General features: G+C 47.5%; 1 protein-coding gene across 3 annotated transcripts; it reads right to left on the bottom strand.

Annotated features, from left to right (window-relative positions):
* Positions 1 to 602: 602 nt before the first annotated feature.
* On the bottom strand, positions 603 to 10934 carry WFIKKN2 (WAP, follistatin/kazal, immunoglobulin, kunitz and netrin domain containing 2). Of its 3 annotated transcripts, none has more exons than XM_072646698.1 (3): positions 10844 to 10934; positions 9990 to 10536; positions 603 to 4570 (listed from the first exon to the last, which is right to left on the bottom strand). In XM_072646698.1, the coding sequence occupies exons 2-3, from the start codon at positions 10179 to 10181 to the stop codon at positions 3056 to 3058; spliced, it is 1707 nt and encodes a 568-aa protein (XP_072502799.1). In that variant the 5' UTR covers positions 10182 to 10536; positions 10844 to 10934; the 3' UTR covers positions 603 to 3055. The 3 variants fall into 3 exon arrangements, with proteins under 3 accessions (XP_072502799.1, XP_072502800.1, XP_072502798.1); XM_072646699.1 differs by having other exon boundaries at positions 10847 to 10863; XM_072646697.1 differs by lacking the exon at positions 10844 to 10934 and having other exon boundaries at positions 9990 to 10757.
* Between the last annotated feature and the right edge of the window lie 6007 nt (positions 10935 to 16941).

The following is a 16941-nucleotide window of genomic DNA, read 5'->3' as shown; positions in this document are numbered from 1 at the left end:
TTAAGACTTGCTCTTTTTGTCCAGTGCTCAGAAATGTGCTCCTCTCTCCTCCCAAAAATTCCCAAGCCCACAGGGAAAAAAGAATCAGATTAATTCACAGTGAGATAGGAATGGTGTCAACAGTTTCATGTGTCCCCTCATCCTCTTGTTTTAAAGAAGGGTCCATGGACAGGGAATCCAAATGAATAGAGAGGCCATGATGTATAGTAGGTGACAAAAATTCAGTCCTGAGACTCCAAAGTACGGAGGGCAGGAGTTTGGGGACTTCACAACGCATCATCACAGAGACTCGAGCAGACTTGACCTCTCCACAGTTCCCAAACCCAGGTGCTCAGTCCATCTTATCTCCTCAAAGTCTACCTACTGGAAAACCTACTTGAGTGGTCATTCCTTTGTCTACATAAAACTCATTTTTCCTTCCCTTCAACGTTCTTGGTGATGCCAAAGGCCTCAGGACAACTAGGGAAGAAGCCACTGAAAAACAAATGCCTTATTGTCACAAAGGGAAAGAGATGAAGTCCTTGTCAGACCCCTCTCCCATTCTGAAGTGACCACAGAAAATGTTATACTTTTCTGCCCCCAACCCAAGCAGTAAGAACAGACATAGTTTGACCTTTTAATTACACTTCTCTCTCCAGACACTCTGGAAAGTCACAGAAACTCCCTGCAGCAACCCTTTTGTTTCATTAGGGTCTCAGGTCTTCCCCTCTGTGCTCTCCTGATGGGGCTAGCAGGGAGAAATGGGGCAAAGAGGGGGTGGTGCTGATCTGTTCACTCGGACATGTTCCACTGTTTAACTTTGTGTTAAGGTTCAGCAGAAGGAAATGAAGGCAGAAGGCCTGATGAGATAAGAGATGCTAGTTAAGGAATAAGTGGTCACTCCTGTAGGTGTGCAGTCGTCGAGAAATTACATGATTATGTGATAAGTCTTCTCATGATGACTGACCATGATAAATCATTTGAGGTGCCTTCCCTGGAAAACGACGGAAGATGATTTCTGAGGTCTGGCTAGGGAGAACAGCTTTGTATTCTAAGATCCAACAATAGAGGGATGAGCCTAACTTTTCATGACTCCTGTTCTAATCTCAGATCCTCAATGAATCAATAATCAATCAGCCAAGCACTTAATAAGCACCTATTAAGAAGTCAGGCACTCATGGCTCATGCCCTTGGACAAGGTTTCTCTGGGTCTATTTCTCTCTAGACTGCGCTCTGGTTCTCATGCCTAATTTGGTTCCTGATTTGACCACCAGATGGTAGCAATGAGCAACATTTCCATCCCTTCAACTCTTGTCTTCCTTCTTTCCTCTCCCACATCTTTATCTAGAAACGGCTTTTGTCTCCCATGTCACTTTCACAGGAGAGAAGCAAAGTGGCTCCTGATCTTGACATGTTCGGAAACTCGTGTGTGTGTGTGTGTGTGTGTGTGTTTCCGTGTGTATGTGCAAATACCAAAGGACAAAAATGGGTGCATTTCTAGGTACAGGTGACAGCTAAGTCATGTGCACTTAAGAACTCACTCCCACTGAGACGATAGAATCTGGACAATGGAATTTTTGTCCCACTTATTTTCCTAACAGAGCAAGCTATTGCAGACAAGCCCAAGCTCTCAGCCAGAAAAAAAATCAGGACATCTACCCCAGGACTCCTGTTGGAGAAAAGAAGGAAATTGTACGTCTCAGTTTCCCCACCTATGGAATGAGACCACAGAATGGTATCCAAGAGGGAAGTCTTTGGTTAGGTTTGAAATGTATGCCCCTACACCTGTGCCTGGAATGGGATGGAATGAAATAAGGTTAGTGTAGCTGCTATATCCAGGGAGGAGACTTCCCTAACTGGGAGCCTGTGTTGGGAGATGATAGCCTGGCAAGTGAAACATACCCAGTTATCTCTTAAATGGTGATGTCCTAGAGTCCCCCAGTCTCCATTTTGAGATTTGGGCCTTTGCATGGACAGGCTAGAACAATGTCCTGGGAATTAGTTTTGCTGAGATTAGTGTACCTCTGGGGGAGTCTTGAGGAGGGAGTACAGAAATGGAACTCTACGTAAGCTGGATAATGGTGTAACAGACATCAGAAACTGAACAACAGGCCCTTTTGCCCTGCCTCTGCTAGAGATTTCTCCGGTGTTGTTTACCTTTCCTTCAGGGATGCAGTGAGAGATAGGACAGAACAGAACTGGGTCTGCTTCCCCAGCTCTCTCTAGCAGCCAAGCTAAAGGAAAACGTACCCTGTTGATGTCTTTGTAACATTAAGCACCCCAGGGTATGTTTTTCCAAAGCACAGACTAGCTCCCACCCAAAGACACCTGGTCCACACATGAAAACTGGGTCACCCACCAGGTGGAGGGAGGGATGGCCTGCCCTCCAAAGCTCCCAGAAGTCTACAATTAGGGGCATACTTTAGGTTCTACTCTCAAAGTGGAGGACTCCTCTCCCTCCTCCCCCAACTGCCCCTCCACCAATTCTGGATTTCAGCCTGAAGCAGCCGCACCCATTTTAACTCAAGGTATTTCTGCCCCCAAAAGGCCACTGCAGGCCAGGACAAACTGTTCCCAATGCTCTCTCTTTCTCCTCTTCCATCTCATCTAGTGACTCTCTCTCCCTCTCCCTCTTCCTCTCTCTCTTTCTCTCTCTCATGCACACACACACACACACACACACACACACACACACACACGAAATGTTACAGAACCCAGAATTAGGGATAATAGAATAGGGGCACAGGTTACCAAGGAAGGTTACTGGAGACCCCCAGAGACAACTGGCTACATTAGTATTGGCTCCTAAATCACCAGGATAAAGAAAGGCTAGAAGAGAAGTCGACCCCTTGCTAAACAAAATTAACAAGACTAAAGATTTGCTTCTCAGGAGCAGCCTCAGGAAATGGTGGCTTGCTCCAGATTGATTTTTTCTTTGCAGTTTTCTTATTGGTCTAAGTAAGACTCAGGGTTGGTCCTAACTATGCCAGGTGTATTTATGCTCAAGAAGGTGATTTGGGGGAGGGGTGAGGAATGAAAGAGGACTAGGGAGGAATGGGATACAGAGAGAAGGGGGTCAGTGAAGGCCAAGGAATTCCTTAAGGAGCTCACAGGTCTTCTTGTGCAAGACCTCCCGCAGCTTCCTGACCCTCCTGACGCTAGAAGGCCCCACAAAGCTATCTGGCCGAAGCACTGCCATGCCGCCATCCACATCACCCATGATGATGAGTGGCGCTTCACTGACAGTTATGTTGGGGCAGGGGCAGGCCCAGTCCATGTGCAACAAGGTGATCTCCAGTGGCTCCTGGCCCAAGAACTTCAGCCCCATCTTTTCATCCTTCAGTACCTCATCCACAGTCACGAGGGCTCGTCCAGAATCTGGCTCCTCTGTCACCTCTGAGACTCTGCCAAGAATGACAAAGTCACTCCTGCAGAAGCTTGTCACCAGCTTCTGCCGCACCTTGCAGGCCCTACAATGCTGGCTCCCACGAGGGAAGGGGCAAGTCTCCTCACAAGCCTCTCGGCTCTCAAAGTTGTTCCCGTTGCCCCCGCAGCCTCCATAGACAAATGACTGGCACTGACCGGTCTGCCCGTTGTATGCCCAACGAGGGGAATATGCTTTGCAGGGGCCCTGCAGGGCAGGCAGACCACAGACAGCCAGGGGTCCACTCATGCAGGCCAGCATGCATGCCTCATAGGTCTCAAAGTGGTTGTGATTGTGGTAGCAATTACCAAAGGTGAAAGTGAAGCAGTTGTTAGCTTGGGCATCATAGTGCCAACGAGTCAGCTCTTCCCCACAGTCTTCCCCATCAGGCGGCTTCAGACATTCATTCATGGGGAAGGCTGTCCCATTTGGCCCATGCTCTGAGGCTGACACCTCCCCCCGCACCACAGACAGAGGAAAATCTACACGAAGGAGCCCCCCAGCATTTTTAGCCATGCAGGTATAGATGCCAGCATCCTGTGGTTGGGCGTTGTAGATGACCAACTGCGCTATGTTGGTGACAACCACGTTGCCACGCACGTGGTTGGGCCTCATAACCACGTTTTCTCGGTCCTCCAGCTGTTTCTCCCACGTGATCTCGGGCCGAGGTCGGCCCACCACATCACAGAGGAAGCTCACCGTCTCCCCTACACGGACTGACTGGTGGTGAGGGTGATTAAGCAGGGCTGGGGCTGCCACATCCACCATGGGAGTTTCTGGGGAGACCGTGGTAGGGCTAAGAGTGGTCTCTGGGGGTGGGGGGCTGGTATTGGGCCAGGTGAGGTGATAGCGACAGGTGACTACGGTGAGCGTGATGCCTTTGGAGCAGGCCTCCGCATCCATGTAGCAACGATTATAGTAAGTGAGGCCGTCAGAGGCACAAGTGAAACTGGGCTCCTTCTCACATCGGTCCTTGCATTTGCAGACAGGCTGGCCATCCCAGATATCACACTCAGAGCCCTGCTGCAGGCACATGAAGTGATCACAGGTGGCCTCCCGGGGCATGCCCACAGGGCCCTTCTTGCCCTTCACATCCATATATCGAGCAGCCACACAGCTCTTGGTGCCACACACGTTGGGGCAGCATTTCTCATATGTCTCACACTCCTGGAAGGAGCCAATCAGAAGGAGGTTAGAATGTAAGAAGAGGAGAAAAGGAAGAGGGGGAGAGAACATAAGCATCCTGGGGGCATAGGATATTTTTTTTTCTTGGGATTAAGTAGGTTCTTAATAATTATGAAGGAGTAGCCTACGGTCCCTTTCAGCTCCAAATCTATGATCCTATGTTTCTCCTACGGGAGAATGGAGAAGGTGACCATAAGCCTAGGGAGAAGGACATTTACAGCATTTGACCTTATCCAGGATTTCTATGGGGCTGAAATCAAGGCAGGAATGAAAAGCCGCAGGTAGTACATGGGCTGCTCCTGGTTCCTAGGACTTACTCCTGGACTTACTTCCATAGCATAGGATTAGGAGCTCTGCCTGCCCAGTAAGTACGCTGTGTTATTGTCGAAAACATGCCATGAAATCTTTCTTTGTTTCTGCTCCAAGAGCGTGTTGCTAATTTCGAGGAATTAAACTAATACCTAGATTAACAGTGAATTCTGTAGTGTCACAGGGACATGCTGAACAGGCTTGTAGTTTAGATTCCATGAAGCTGTAAACTGTGCCTTGAACACTGAGTTTCCCCAGCACTGAGCACAATGTTCTCTGTACAATAGGCACTTAATAAATGTTTGTTGAAGAATGAATGAGTAAATAAATGTATGAAACACAAACTGTCCCAGCCTTTAAAGAGAAAAACAGAACTGACAGCTAGAAAGCTGCTAAGCCAGCCATCTAAGAATTTCTTTCTATTTCCTGAGGGGCTGCCTAAGCATTTAACTTACCCATTTTGGTGATCAATGAAATGGAGATCAATGAAACTAAGGCCCTAGGGAGAGTTGTCCATGTTATAAAGGCAGGTGGCTCAGGGCATAAACCATTGGATTTGGAGTCGGGAAAACTTGAGTTAAAACCCTGCCTCAGCTGTCCTTGACCCTGGGGCAAGTCAGTTAACATCTCTGTTGCTCAGTTTCCTCATCTATAAAATTCGGATAATCGTAGCACCTATGCCTCAGGGTTATTGTGATGATCAAATGAGATAATGTGTAAAGTACTTGGTAAACCTTAAGATGCTATATAAATGCTGGCTATCATTATTATTATTAAGTAAATGATAGGACAGGGATGACTACGCTCTGACAACTCAATCTGGTTGTGTAGAAGGAGAGAGAGAGACAGACAGACAGACATACAGACAGAGAGAATAATCCATCCCAGAAAACGGCCACAGTAAATCTCTCTCAATAGCAAAGGTCAGGGAGGGCATAAGCGAGGATTTACCAACCTGTATGTAATTCCCTCTGATTTTCTCTGGAGTCACGCACGTAAGGTATTAGTTTAATTCCTCGAAATTAGCAACACACTCTTGGATCAGAAACAATCAAGGATTTCACGGTGTGTTTTTTCCAACAATAACACATCGTACCTACTGGGCAACGGAGCTCCTAATCCCTCTGTGCCTTGCATGCTTGGTCCAGGAGCATAAACAAGGAGCAGCCCACGTATAACCTGCGGCTTTTCATTCCTGCCTTGATTTCAGCCCCTTTGAAATGCAATATCAGCTAAGAGGGGAAAAGTACTAGTGCCTCTCCCGCTTCTCTGCAACTGGACTTCCTGGGTGGTGGAGGTGTTTTTCCCAATTGCTGATAAGAATGACGATTTGTTCTTTTGGGAGTAACAGACCTTATTAGTCCCAGACCTCCCTAAAGAGTGACTTCTGTAGTGCAATGACAAAAGGGTTGGCTGGAGTCAAGAGACCTGGGCTTTACATTCCCGTTCTACCATTGCTACTTATATGATACTTCTCTGGCCTTCGCTTTCCTTAGCTGTAAAGTTATAAGAGTGGACTAGATAGTAAAGATGATACAGTGGAGAGAAAGCTGGCTTGGCAGCCACACTAGCTGTGTGACCCTGGACAAGTCACTGGTGATCTAGGCAACTCTCGAAGACCCTAAGTGCTGACCTGTAGGGGGACTTTCCTTACCAAGTAAATCCCTATGCCAGTGAAATCACTGCTCCAGTGCCTATCCCTGACCCTCCTTTCTCTACACTAGAAGTTCTTACTTGGCCTTTTTTGAGTTATGGATCCCTTTGGCAGTCTGGTAAAGCCAATGGATCCCTTCTCAGAATAATGTGATTTTTTTTTTTTAATCAAATGAAATGGTAAATTTCAGTTAGACATTAGTGAGAATAAAGATGTAGAAATTTTCCCCATACAAGTTCACATAGCCCTTGAAATCTATCCATGGACTCCAGAACTCCTTTGCTTTAAACAAATCGGAGCACTGGACCCACGATGGGAAGTTCTTAGGTTTGACAGCCTACAGTCAGCCAGGTGATAAGGGGATCGAAGAAGAGAAGACTCCAGGAAAGAAGTAGAAGGAAGCTACTTGTTCATTTTCCCTTACAGCCACTGAGTCTCACAGGGGGCTGGTGCTGGAGAATGGACTTCAGTGCTTGGAGAATGGGAGGTTGCTGGCCTAAATGTAGGCCAGACCTGATCCATCTGCTAAGTTCTGCTCAGAGGCCCAGAATGAAACTAAGGTTACTCTGAGTCTTCAGCCACCCGTGCAGCACAGGGGCAAAAGTACTGTTTCAGGAATCTAAGGATCTATTTCAATTATACTCCTGAAGCTTACTGTTTAAGTGATTCTGGGCCTCACTATCCTCATCTATATAATGAGAGGGGTGGACCAGATTGACTCTGATGTCTCTTCCAACTTTAGCTCTGTGATCCTAGGTGTACACACTCATGGATGGACATCCAGAGTTGGCAGGGACCATGTTGTCATATCCCATCCCTGAATAAATTGCCTGTTTATTGGGTCAGATTGACCAAATGCAGCCCACATCCATGCCAACAGAGCAAACAGTCTTCTTGCCCATCTACAAGCCAGGAGAGAGGTCCTCTGCCTCTGAAAATACACTGTCTCATTTCTATCTGTTATTTCTCAGAGCCAATACAAAAGACTTGTGTGGTGTGCAACTGATTTGTCTTGGGAATTGTCCCAACTGGGCCAGGGACTTGGGAAGTGGGAAGTCCCTGTTACCATTCTGACTCTGTTGGCATGACTGAAATGGTTGTGGTGAAGAAAAAGAGTTAAGGGTGGAGTGATCTTACCCTACACCCAAAGGTAAGAAAGCAAAAACAAGTTTCCTGATGGCAACACTAGTTAATTCAGACTCAGATCCATAGACTTACTCACAATGGCCAAGACCTCTAACTATCTGCTGACTTTTGGGGACAGGGCTGAGTCAGTTGGCATGAAACTGCTTCAGCCTGGGACATGAAGAGAAATAGTTTCTAGATAAATGCCAGGAAACAGTGGACAGTGGTCTCTGGCTTTTTAGAGTCTTCTTCTCTGAACAGATTGAAAGGATAGTAGACCTGAAACCAGAAGGGATCAGAGTCATCTATCTAACCCTTTTATATTGTAGATTGGGAAACTGAGGCTCAGGGAGTTTCAGTGACTAGCCAAGATTCACACAGATTGTAGTAAGAGTCAGAGGCAGGTCCCCTTACTCTAGAAATAGTGTTTCTCACTGTTCCATACTGAATAATAGGGATAGGGAATAGGGACAGTGATTTCATTGGCATAGGTAACCCTCAGACAAAACTTCCACTAATGCAGGTATATTCTTGAGAACTTGTATTCGGAGAAAGTTGCCTAGAGCATCAAGAAGTTGTTAGGGAGTCAGTCAACAAGCATTTATTAAGTATCTATTATGTGCCAGGGCAACTAGAAAGCATTATGGAAAGACTACCAGATCTGGAGTCAGAAAGACTCACATTTCTGAGTTCAAATCTGACCTCAGACACTTACTAGCTATGTGACCCTGGGCAAATCACTTAACCCTGTTTGCCTCAGTTTCCTCTTCTGTTAAATAAGCTGGAAAAAGAAATGACAAACCACTTGGGTATCTCTGCCAAGAAAACTCCAAGTGGGTTCACAGAGTGAGATATGACTGAGTAGCAGCAGCTATTATGTGCTACGCACTGTATGACTTGCCTAGGGTTAAACAACCTGTGTATGTATGAGGTAGGGTTTAAAACTAGGTCTTCCTTGCCATTCAGTTCCTCACTGAATCATTGAATTAGCTGAAGGGAGGCCAAAAGGACCCCTACATATCATAAGATTTAGGGTTTAAAGAGCTTGGAAATCATTTGATTCAATCAATCTGGTTCAATATAGGTAACAAAGTGAGAACAACTTATCCAAGGTCCCACACCTAATTAGTGCCAGAACTAAGCAGTAGTGACCAGAAGAACCCAAGCCAAACAGGTTTCATACAATTTAAAGATGGAATGAGCCATGTTGTTGTTCAGTCCGAGTCCAACTCTTGTGATCCCATTTGGGGTTTTCTTGGCAAAGATACTGGAGTGGTTTGCCATTTCCTTCTCCAGCCTATTTTACAGATAAGGAAACTGAGGTGAACAGGGTGAAGTAATTTGCCCAGAGTCACACAACTTGTGTCTAAAGCCAGATTTAATTCAGGTCTTCCTAGCTCCAGGTAGTGTGTTCTGTCCACTGGGCTACCTAGCTGCCCTGAAATGAGTTACAGAGGTCATCTAGGACAACTTACTATTACAGATCAGGAAACTGAGGTGCAGGGATATTTGCCTAATGCCACACAGCGTCCAGACTCAAACTCAGGTCTCATAACTGCAAATTCAGGGCTCTTTCTACAAGACACTGCCTCCATGCTCTATACTTCCTCATTTTTGCTATGGAAACTAACCGAGGGTTGCTAGGAGGGAATAACAACTTACATTCACCAGAACTTTAGTTTAACAAACTGCCTTTCCCACAACCCTCTGACAAAAGCAGTTTGAGTATTATCACTCTCATTTTACAGTTTAAGAAACTGAGGCTCAGAGAAATAGTGACTTGCCTAGGGTCACAAAGCTAGGAAGTGTTAAGAGTCGAGTCAAGTTCTGGTATCCCGGTTCCAAGTGTCAGCCTTACTTTTGGTTTCAGAAATTGACCTGTGCAGGGAGAGAAGCCAAGGGCTCCCCCAGAATGATCCCCCTTAAAAACAGCAGCAGCAGCAGCAAGGGGCTTTTTTTTTTGGTCCTCGGTGCCGTTCTCCTTCCCACCACTTACTAATTATTGGCTACATCTTTTCCCGGACTCCACTAGACATTGGGTGGAGGCAAGCAGCTGCAGGCAGGGAGGTTCCAACACTGGTCAGGACCCAATGGATAAGCATCTTTCTGGGAGGTAGAGAGGGGCCTTTCTCATTTCTCCCCAACTTTCCAAAGTTCGTGTCCAAAAAAAAAAATCATGAAACCATCTAATCTGGGCTATGTTCAGGATGGACCATATCACTAAGCCATGTTCGAACCTGGCTGAGCCTTTAGGCTCCCCTGCTCCCCAGGTAGCTGTGGGGGTTCATCCCCCATTCCGACTCTCAGACTCACCTGGTCTGTCTCACACTCTCTCTTGCAGGTGCTCTGAGCGTCAACCCAGAGATTGGGGTTCATGTCGTTGGGGCAGATCCCAGCGTGAGAATACCGGATGGGGGGCAGTGCGTGGCCCACGGGTGGCATCTCCAGGAGCAGCAGCAAGGCGGCTAGAGGTCCCCAGCAGACCCACAAGCGCCAGGAACACATGGTCCCCTCGCAGAGAGGTTTCTCCGAGGGGAAAACAAAAAAATCTTCCCCCCCAAGCTAGAGCCGGCCTAGCACCCACCCTGGATTTAGGTTCTTTTCCTCTGAGGGCCCGGGATACACCTGCCCCTCCCAAGCCCAGCGAGGCTTCCCCACCGCCCCGGAGTCAGACGACGCCGCTCGGCCTTCCACGGTCTGGAGGAGAAGGTTTCGGGAGCAGTCCGCCCCGCCCCGCACCCCTTGATTTGAAGGGGGAGCAGTTTCCCCGGAGGCCCCGGCAGCAACTTGGAGAGAGCAGCTTCGATGCCGGGGATCGGCGAGCTGCTGCGCTGCCTCTGTCCCGTTGCCGACCCACAGACTTGTTGCAAAAAAAAAAAAAAAGAAGAAAAAGAAAAAAAACAGAAAGTGGGGGGAGCTGGAAACAGTTTAGGCGTCTGTATCTGGCACGGTGGGACACCTGCATGTTTCGGAGCGCAGGGAGGCCTTTAACCCCTTCCCGCGCCGGGAATGGCACGTACTTCCGAGGGGGAGATTGGCTCGGGACGAGACCAGGGCAGGGAAGGGACTTTCCCCCCCTCCTCCCCTCCCTCCCCTTGCAGTACCCCTGACCCTCCCCAGGGCCTCCCCCTCCAGTCCCAACCCACCCTCCCTCCTCTCTCCTTTACCACCTCCGAAGGAGAGCGAGAACACACAATCGCTTGTTACAGGGAGGGACCCGCTCGGCCCGGCCGTACCCCCTCCTCCCCCCCACCCCCACCCCGGCGGCCGGGCGGGCCCTGATAACACATTGGAGAGCAAATGACGTGGAAAAACAACAGGCTCGTTCAGTGCTGGCGCTGCCTGAACGCCCTCCCGGCCCGAGGGAGGCTGGGGCCGAGAGGCCGCCCGGGAGCCGGACCGAGCAGCCCCCGAAGCAGCGGCAGCAGCAGCGCTGCGAGTCCCCACCTAGGAGCCTCCCCGCTGCTCCCCCGCCCCCAGCTCCCCGCGAGCCCGGGGACCGGGGCTGGGGCCCACGCTGGCAGCGCCGGGCTCGCACCGCTGCTCCCCGAGGTCCCGGCTTGGCCCCCCAGCCCTAGAGAATCAGCCCCGGGGAAGTTGGGGTGCGGAGGAGAGAGGGCTCTAGCTCCAGCGCCCCCCCACCATCTCGCACCACACCCCCGCACGCCCTCCCGCACTGGGGGGTCTGGGGCAGTTCGAGGCTTAGCACATTCCTCCACATCCACTCACCAGAGGAGGGTAGAGCCCTGCCCGGACATTACCATGCCTTGGGCTAGGCAAGGGAGCCACCTTCTCACCACCGAAGGGGTCAACGAACAGCTGATGGAAGGATGGGGATGGACAGGGCTCCCTGTGCCCTCTCCCTCTTGCCCCTGCACAGCAGAAACTACTCTAAGCTTTCCTTGTCAAGGCTGACCTGGAATAGCCGGGGCACCCTCGAGGTGGGGATGTAGAAGAGAGGGGAGCATTTTTGTGTAAGTGGGTAGGAAATGAAATACGATGCACATTTTAATTTGGCTAAACATTTTATATTCGCTGTTGTTATTCAGCCTTGTCCAACTCTTTGTGACCCCATTTGAGGTTTTCTTAGTAAAGGTACTAAAGGGGTTTTCCATTTCCTTCTCCAACTCACTTTACAGATGAGGAAACTGAGGTAAACAGAGTTAGGTGATTTGTCCAGGGTCACACAGCTAAGGATCTGAAGCAGGATTTGAACTCAAGACTTCCTGACCCAAGTCGATACTCTGTCTATTGTGTTTCATTGCTGAACTATAAGACACTCTGTACTTTAAACTTAATTGAATCTGGCAAATATGTATCACCTACTATGTATAGGATCTTATGCTGGGCTCTAGAAATAGACAAAACAAAACCAGGTCTTGTCCTCAAGGACCTTACATGCTACATATATGCACCTGTTGTTTTTCAACCACTGCAGATTATAGAATGATAGATTTAGATCTAGAAGGAACATCAGAGATTAACTAGTCCTCACTTTAAAGAAACTGAGGCCTCCAAAGGTGAAGGGATTTGGTTAGCGGCACATATCATATCATAACAGAACCAGGATTCCTAGTTATGTAACCTAGAAGAGTCTTGTTACTCTGGTTTCAAACACTGTCTGTTTTCCACAATACCACAAAGCTCTGTAAATTTAGTTATTTTCATCATTTTACAGTTGGGGAAACTAAGGCAATAAAGGTTTAGAAGATTTGGTCAAGCTCCCAGAGTAAGTCAGCTGCTGAGCAAAGATGAAACCTAGGAGTCCTGTATCCAGGTTGTTTTCACCCCACCCCGCTCCCAGCACCTACTATCCCTTTAGGGAGTACATTTCATCCTCTAGATTAGAATTTCAGCAGCTGGTTTGCCTGCAAATAAGTAAAATATAATTATTTTTTTTCCCATTATAGACTTTTGTCTATTTCAGCAGTTTGGTGGGGGGTTTTTTCTTCAGTTTCTGACTCTCTGCTTTGTGGACTTTTTCTAGTAAAAATCTCTTTTCTGTTTATGTCAAACAGCTAATGAAAGATGTCACATCCTAATCTCCCAAATTGTTGGAATATACTTGCACACCAGGCCTGCCCCTGTAATGAAGTCAGACAGCAGGCAATGTCTGTGGCTCTGCATTCCCTGTAATTTTATAAACCCATGTTCCAGCTGCTCCGGGCAGGGGCCTCAGCTTCACTGTCTTGTTCGACTGCTGCTCGCAAATGGTGGGGGATGCACAGCGCCCTTTGATGTTTCCAAGAGAAATGTACAGTGACACATTAACAAGCAGGACTTAGAAAAATTGTCACAGCCCCATTACCCACGGAGATACAGCTGGGAGAGAACGGCTGGGGCCCACAAATTCCTGCTCTACAGCATGGCCAGGATGAAGGAAGAAGATGGTTGGGGGTGGGGGGAGAAGGTAGCATGGGATGGAGGAGTGGAGGAACTCAGGAGAGATCACTAGAGCAGAAGTAGTTCGCTTTTGTTTTAGGGATCAAAATAGAAATGGGAGAACCATTCATCCTAATCATAGTTGCCGAGGCTATCCCCCCAACTTGATGCCACTGAGAAGAGGGGGTTATGAACTCTTCCATATTCTCATCTAGCCCCTAGTTCCTCTCATTCCCTTGCCAGCTTGTTTGAGAGCCCATAGTGTTCTCACAAAAAGAAGACCCTGAATACTTCTTGCATACTTCTCCCCCAATCTATTTCTTTTACCCCCCAAACCTAACTTGAAATTCACCTCCAAGAAGTTGCTGCTTAACTCCACTAAAGAAGGCTCTTTTCCTCTCCGCCCCCTCTGGACCCAATAAAAAGCATCCTGGCTTAGTACAGCTGCTTTCAAACTTTCTGACCTCAGGAATTAGGGTTAGGTCTCAGGACCACTTTGTACTCTTAAAAACTGTGGACCTCCCAAGAATTTTTGTTTATGCAGGCTGTATCTATCAATATTTACCACATTCGAAATTAAAACATCTTAGTATTATTATGAAAATAGATTTTACCTTATGGAGAGTTTTGACCCTCCTAAAAGGGTTTAAGGAACCCTTGGGGATTCTCAGACTCTACTTTGAGAAACCTAGCCTTATCACCCCTTTGATCAGGGTGTGAGCTTGCCCACCCCTCCTCAATCCTACCTCTCCCCTCCTAGGAGCAGATGGCAAGATGTCACCTGGACACATGAACTCTGAGTGACCATTGACTCTGGGTTCACTCTCAGAATCTGAGCTACCAAAAAATGGTGGGAGGGCCCCCACTGCCACCATTTCCTAAATGAGCCAGATCTTCCTGCCTAGGTAGTCTTGAGTCACATACACTTAGGCCCACACAATGAGTATTTACATGGGCAGAGATACCCAGACAGACACAAGCATCCACAGATATACCCAGGTACACTGACCTCTACACCGTCCCTCACTGCCTCTCCCATTTACACTGGTGTCCACAAAGAATTGGAGGGGGGAGTAGGGGAGCAGCAACAGGCTGAGTTACTAAAAACTTGCTTAATGCCCAAAATTCCTTCCTGGTGTCTCATGCTCTGGTCCCAAAGGAGTCAGGGGATCATATTTTCCCTTCATTTATTCAATGTCCCTATGCTAGAGTGGATAGCCATCTTACAAGGGGTCACAGGGGCCAGAGAACAGTTTTCTAACCCATTCTTGTATGTATGTCCTGAGTTTCAGAACATACAGTACAGTCACCTTGGGTCAAGCTCCTTTCTTTTCTTTTGGGGGACTGGGGAAATCGAGGCAGAAGTGATGGGTGGAAATACTTAGCCCACACTGAGAAATCTTAGCCAAAGTACAAGCTAGCAAGTCTCCTCTTGCCCCTGTGCTGGGGGCCCCTGAACTATGTGGCCTGTGCCCCTTTCAACCACATGGTCTACACAATTATTAATGATGTCCAGAGTAAATGAGAGGAGAAAGGAGGCCAGATTCTGCGTCCTAAGAGCACCAGTTCTGACCCTCTTTCCCTGACCCTTGAGATTGTACATTAGCTGGAGTGAGAAGGGGAGGAGGTAGAGATTTGATAGTTGCTCATCAAGGGGCCAGAATTGAGGTTTAGGGGGAGGGGGGAGAAAGCAGAGAACTCACATGGGGTCTTTGTTTCCCCAACAGGTCATCAGGAAGCAGAGGTTGCTAAAACTAAACATGATTAGCTTCTAGGCTTGGGCAAGGAGAAATTCAATAAAGCTGGGGAGCTTGCTACCCAGCTGGGGACCCCCTTCCTGAGCCCAGCACAGCAGGGCCTGGGCTACATTACCACTACAGCGTGAACTCTCCCCTCAGAGGGAGACAAGGCCAGCCTTGCAATAATTATCGGGGCCTCAGCAGATGGTTTTTGCTGGGGGTGGGGGGGTTGGGGGGGTTAGCCTTCAGCCACGTGACAGGCCAACATCTGTGCAGAGTAGGATGAGGACAGCACTCTCATTTTGCACATTTTTGCCAAAAGTGCCTCTTCTTACAAGGGTGACAACCAGCTGGGTCAGCATCGGAGGTAGAAAGCAATGGGTGTGGGCCTTGGAATGAGGGGGACAAATCCTCTGGTGGAAGCTGAGGTTTGTTTGGAGGATCACAGGGTCTTATTATTCAGTGCGTTGAAGAAATACCTGCCTGTTTCCTCAGAGCACCACTCTGTGCCAATGGAGTCCACCATTCTGAAGAGGAGGACCTCCCTTTAACTATAGGCATGAGTACTTCTGGGAACAGTTAAGTATATAGGGCAAATGTGTGTGATATAGAAAATAAGAATTGGGTCAGAGGATCTAAGATTTAGAGATGAAATGGACCTCAGAGACCAGATGGTACAAAAACTCAAGTCGTTTATTTTACAGAGCAGTAAACCTCCAGGGCCCTGGAGGTTAAGTGACTTGCCCAGTGTCACAGTGGAAGGGGGAGATTTTGAATCCAGATTCTCTGTTGCCAAAGCCAGCGCCAACTCTCAGTCCTGGGGCAGGATGATTCTATACTGGGTTTTAGGTCTCCATCTCATGCAGAGAATCTACTTTATCAATCAGAGATGAGAGGCCTGATCTTTAACTAGGATGGATAGGCTGTGTGGAAAGAGTGACCAAAAGCCCTTCACAGTATCATAGAGTGAGAAGGAACCTCAGTACAACCCATACCCCCAAAGTGATCCTCATTATAACACACCTGACTACTGACCACGTAGCCTCTACTTGAAGAGCTACAGTGATGGCAATCTCACTGCCTTTTGAAATGGCCCATTCCTCTCTAGGATGGTTCTAATTTGTTTTTTATCAATTTAATTGTTTTCCATTTTCAACAATCACTTCCATATGTTTTAAAATTTTTTCCCCTTCCTCCCACCTCCTTCTCCAAGATGGCATGCAATCTTATATGGGTTCTACACATACATTCTTATTAAATATGTTTTCACATTAGTCATGTTGCATAGAAAAATTAAAACAAGTGGGAGAAACCATGAGAAAAACTAAAACAAAACAAAACATAACAAAAGAGAAAATAGTCTGCTTCATTCTGCATTCTGATTCTATAGTTCTTTCTTTCTTTGGATGTGGATGGCATTTTGCATTGAGTCCTTTGGGAGTGTCTTAGGTCCTTGCATTGCTGTGAAAGGCTGTCTATCAGAAACAGTCCTCGCACACTGTGGCTCTTATTGTGTATAATGTTCTCCTGGTTCTGCTCATTTTCCTCACCATTCGTTCATATAAGTCTCTCCAGGTATTTCTGAAGCCTGCCTGTTTTTTATTTCTTATACCACAAGAGTATTCCATTACATTCATATACCACAACTTGTTCAGTCATTCCCCAGTTGATAGGCATTCCCCCAATTTCTAGTTCTTGGCCACCACAAAGAGAGCTGCTATAAATATTTTTATACATGTGGGACCCTTTCCCATTTTTATGATCTCTTTGGGATACAGTCCTAGAAGTGATATTACTGGGTCAAAGAGTATGCACATTTTTATAGTCCTTTAGGCATAGTTCCAGATTGCTCTCCAGAATGGTTGGATCAGCTCACAGCTCCACCAACAGTGAATTAGCGTTCCAACTCTCCCATATCTTCTCCAATGTTTATCATCTTCCTGTTTTGTCAGGTTAGGGTGGCTCTAATTTTTAGGAAGTTTGCCCCAATGTCAAGCCTAAATTTGTATCTTTGCAATTTCCAAGCATCACTCCTAGTCACTCCTAGTTCCACCCCCTAGAGACAAGCAGAACAAGTAGTCTGGTCCTTCAGGGACCAGAAGACAATTATCATGCTTTTTTCCATGAGTCTTTTCTTTTCTCAG

The sequence above is a fragment of the Notamacropus eugenii genome, chromosome 2 (assembly GCF_028372415.1).
Source record: "Notamacropus eugenii isolate mMacEug1 chromosome 2, mMacEug1.pri_v2, whole genome shotgun sequence".
Lineage (NCBI taxonomy): Eukaryota > Metazoa > Chordata > Mammalia > Diprotodontia > Macropodidae > Notamacropus > Notamacropus eugenii.
This window is presented reverse-complemented; position numbering and strand designations above follow the sequence as displayed.

Coding starts and splice junctions, on each gene's coding strand:
- WFIKKN2 (XM_072646698.1), bottom strand. CDS start 10,181: ATGTGTTCCTGGCGCTTGTGGGTCTGCTGGGGACCTCTAGCCGCCTTG. Junction 4,571..9,989: donor GAGAGTGTGAGACAGACCAG/GTGAGTCTGAGA, acceptor GGCTCCTTCCAG/GAGTGTGAGACATATGAGAA.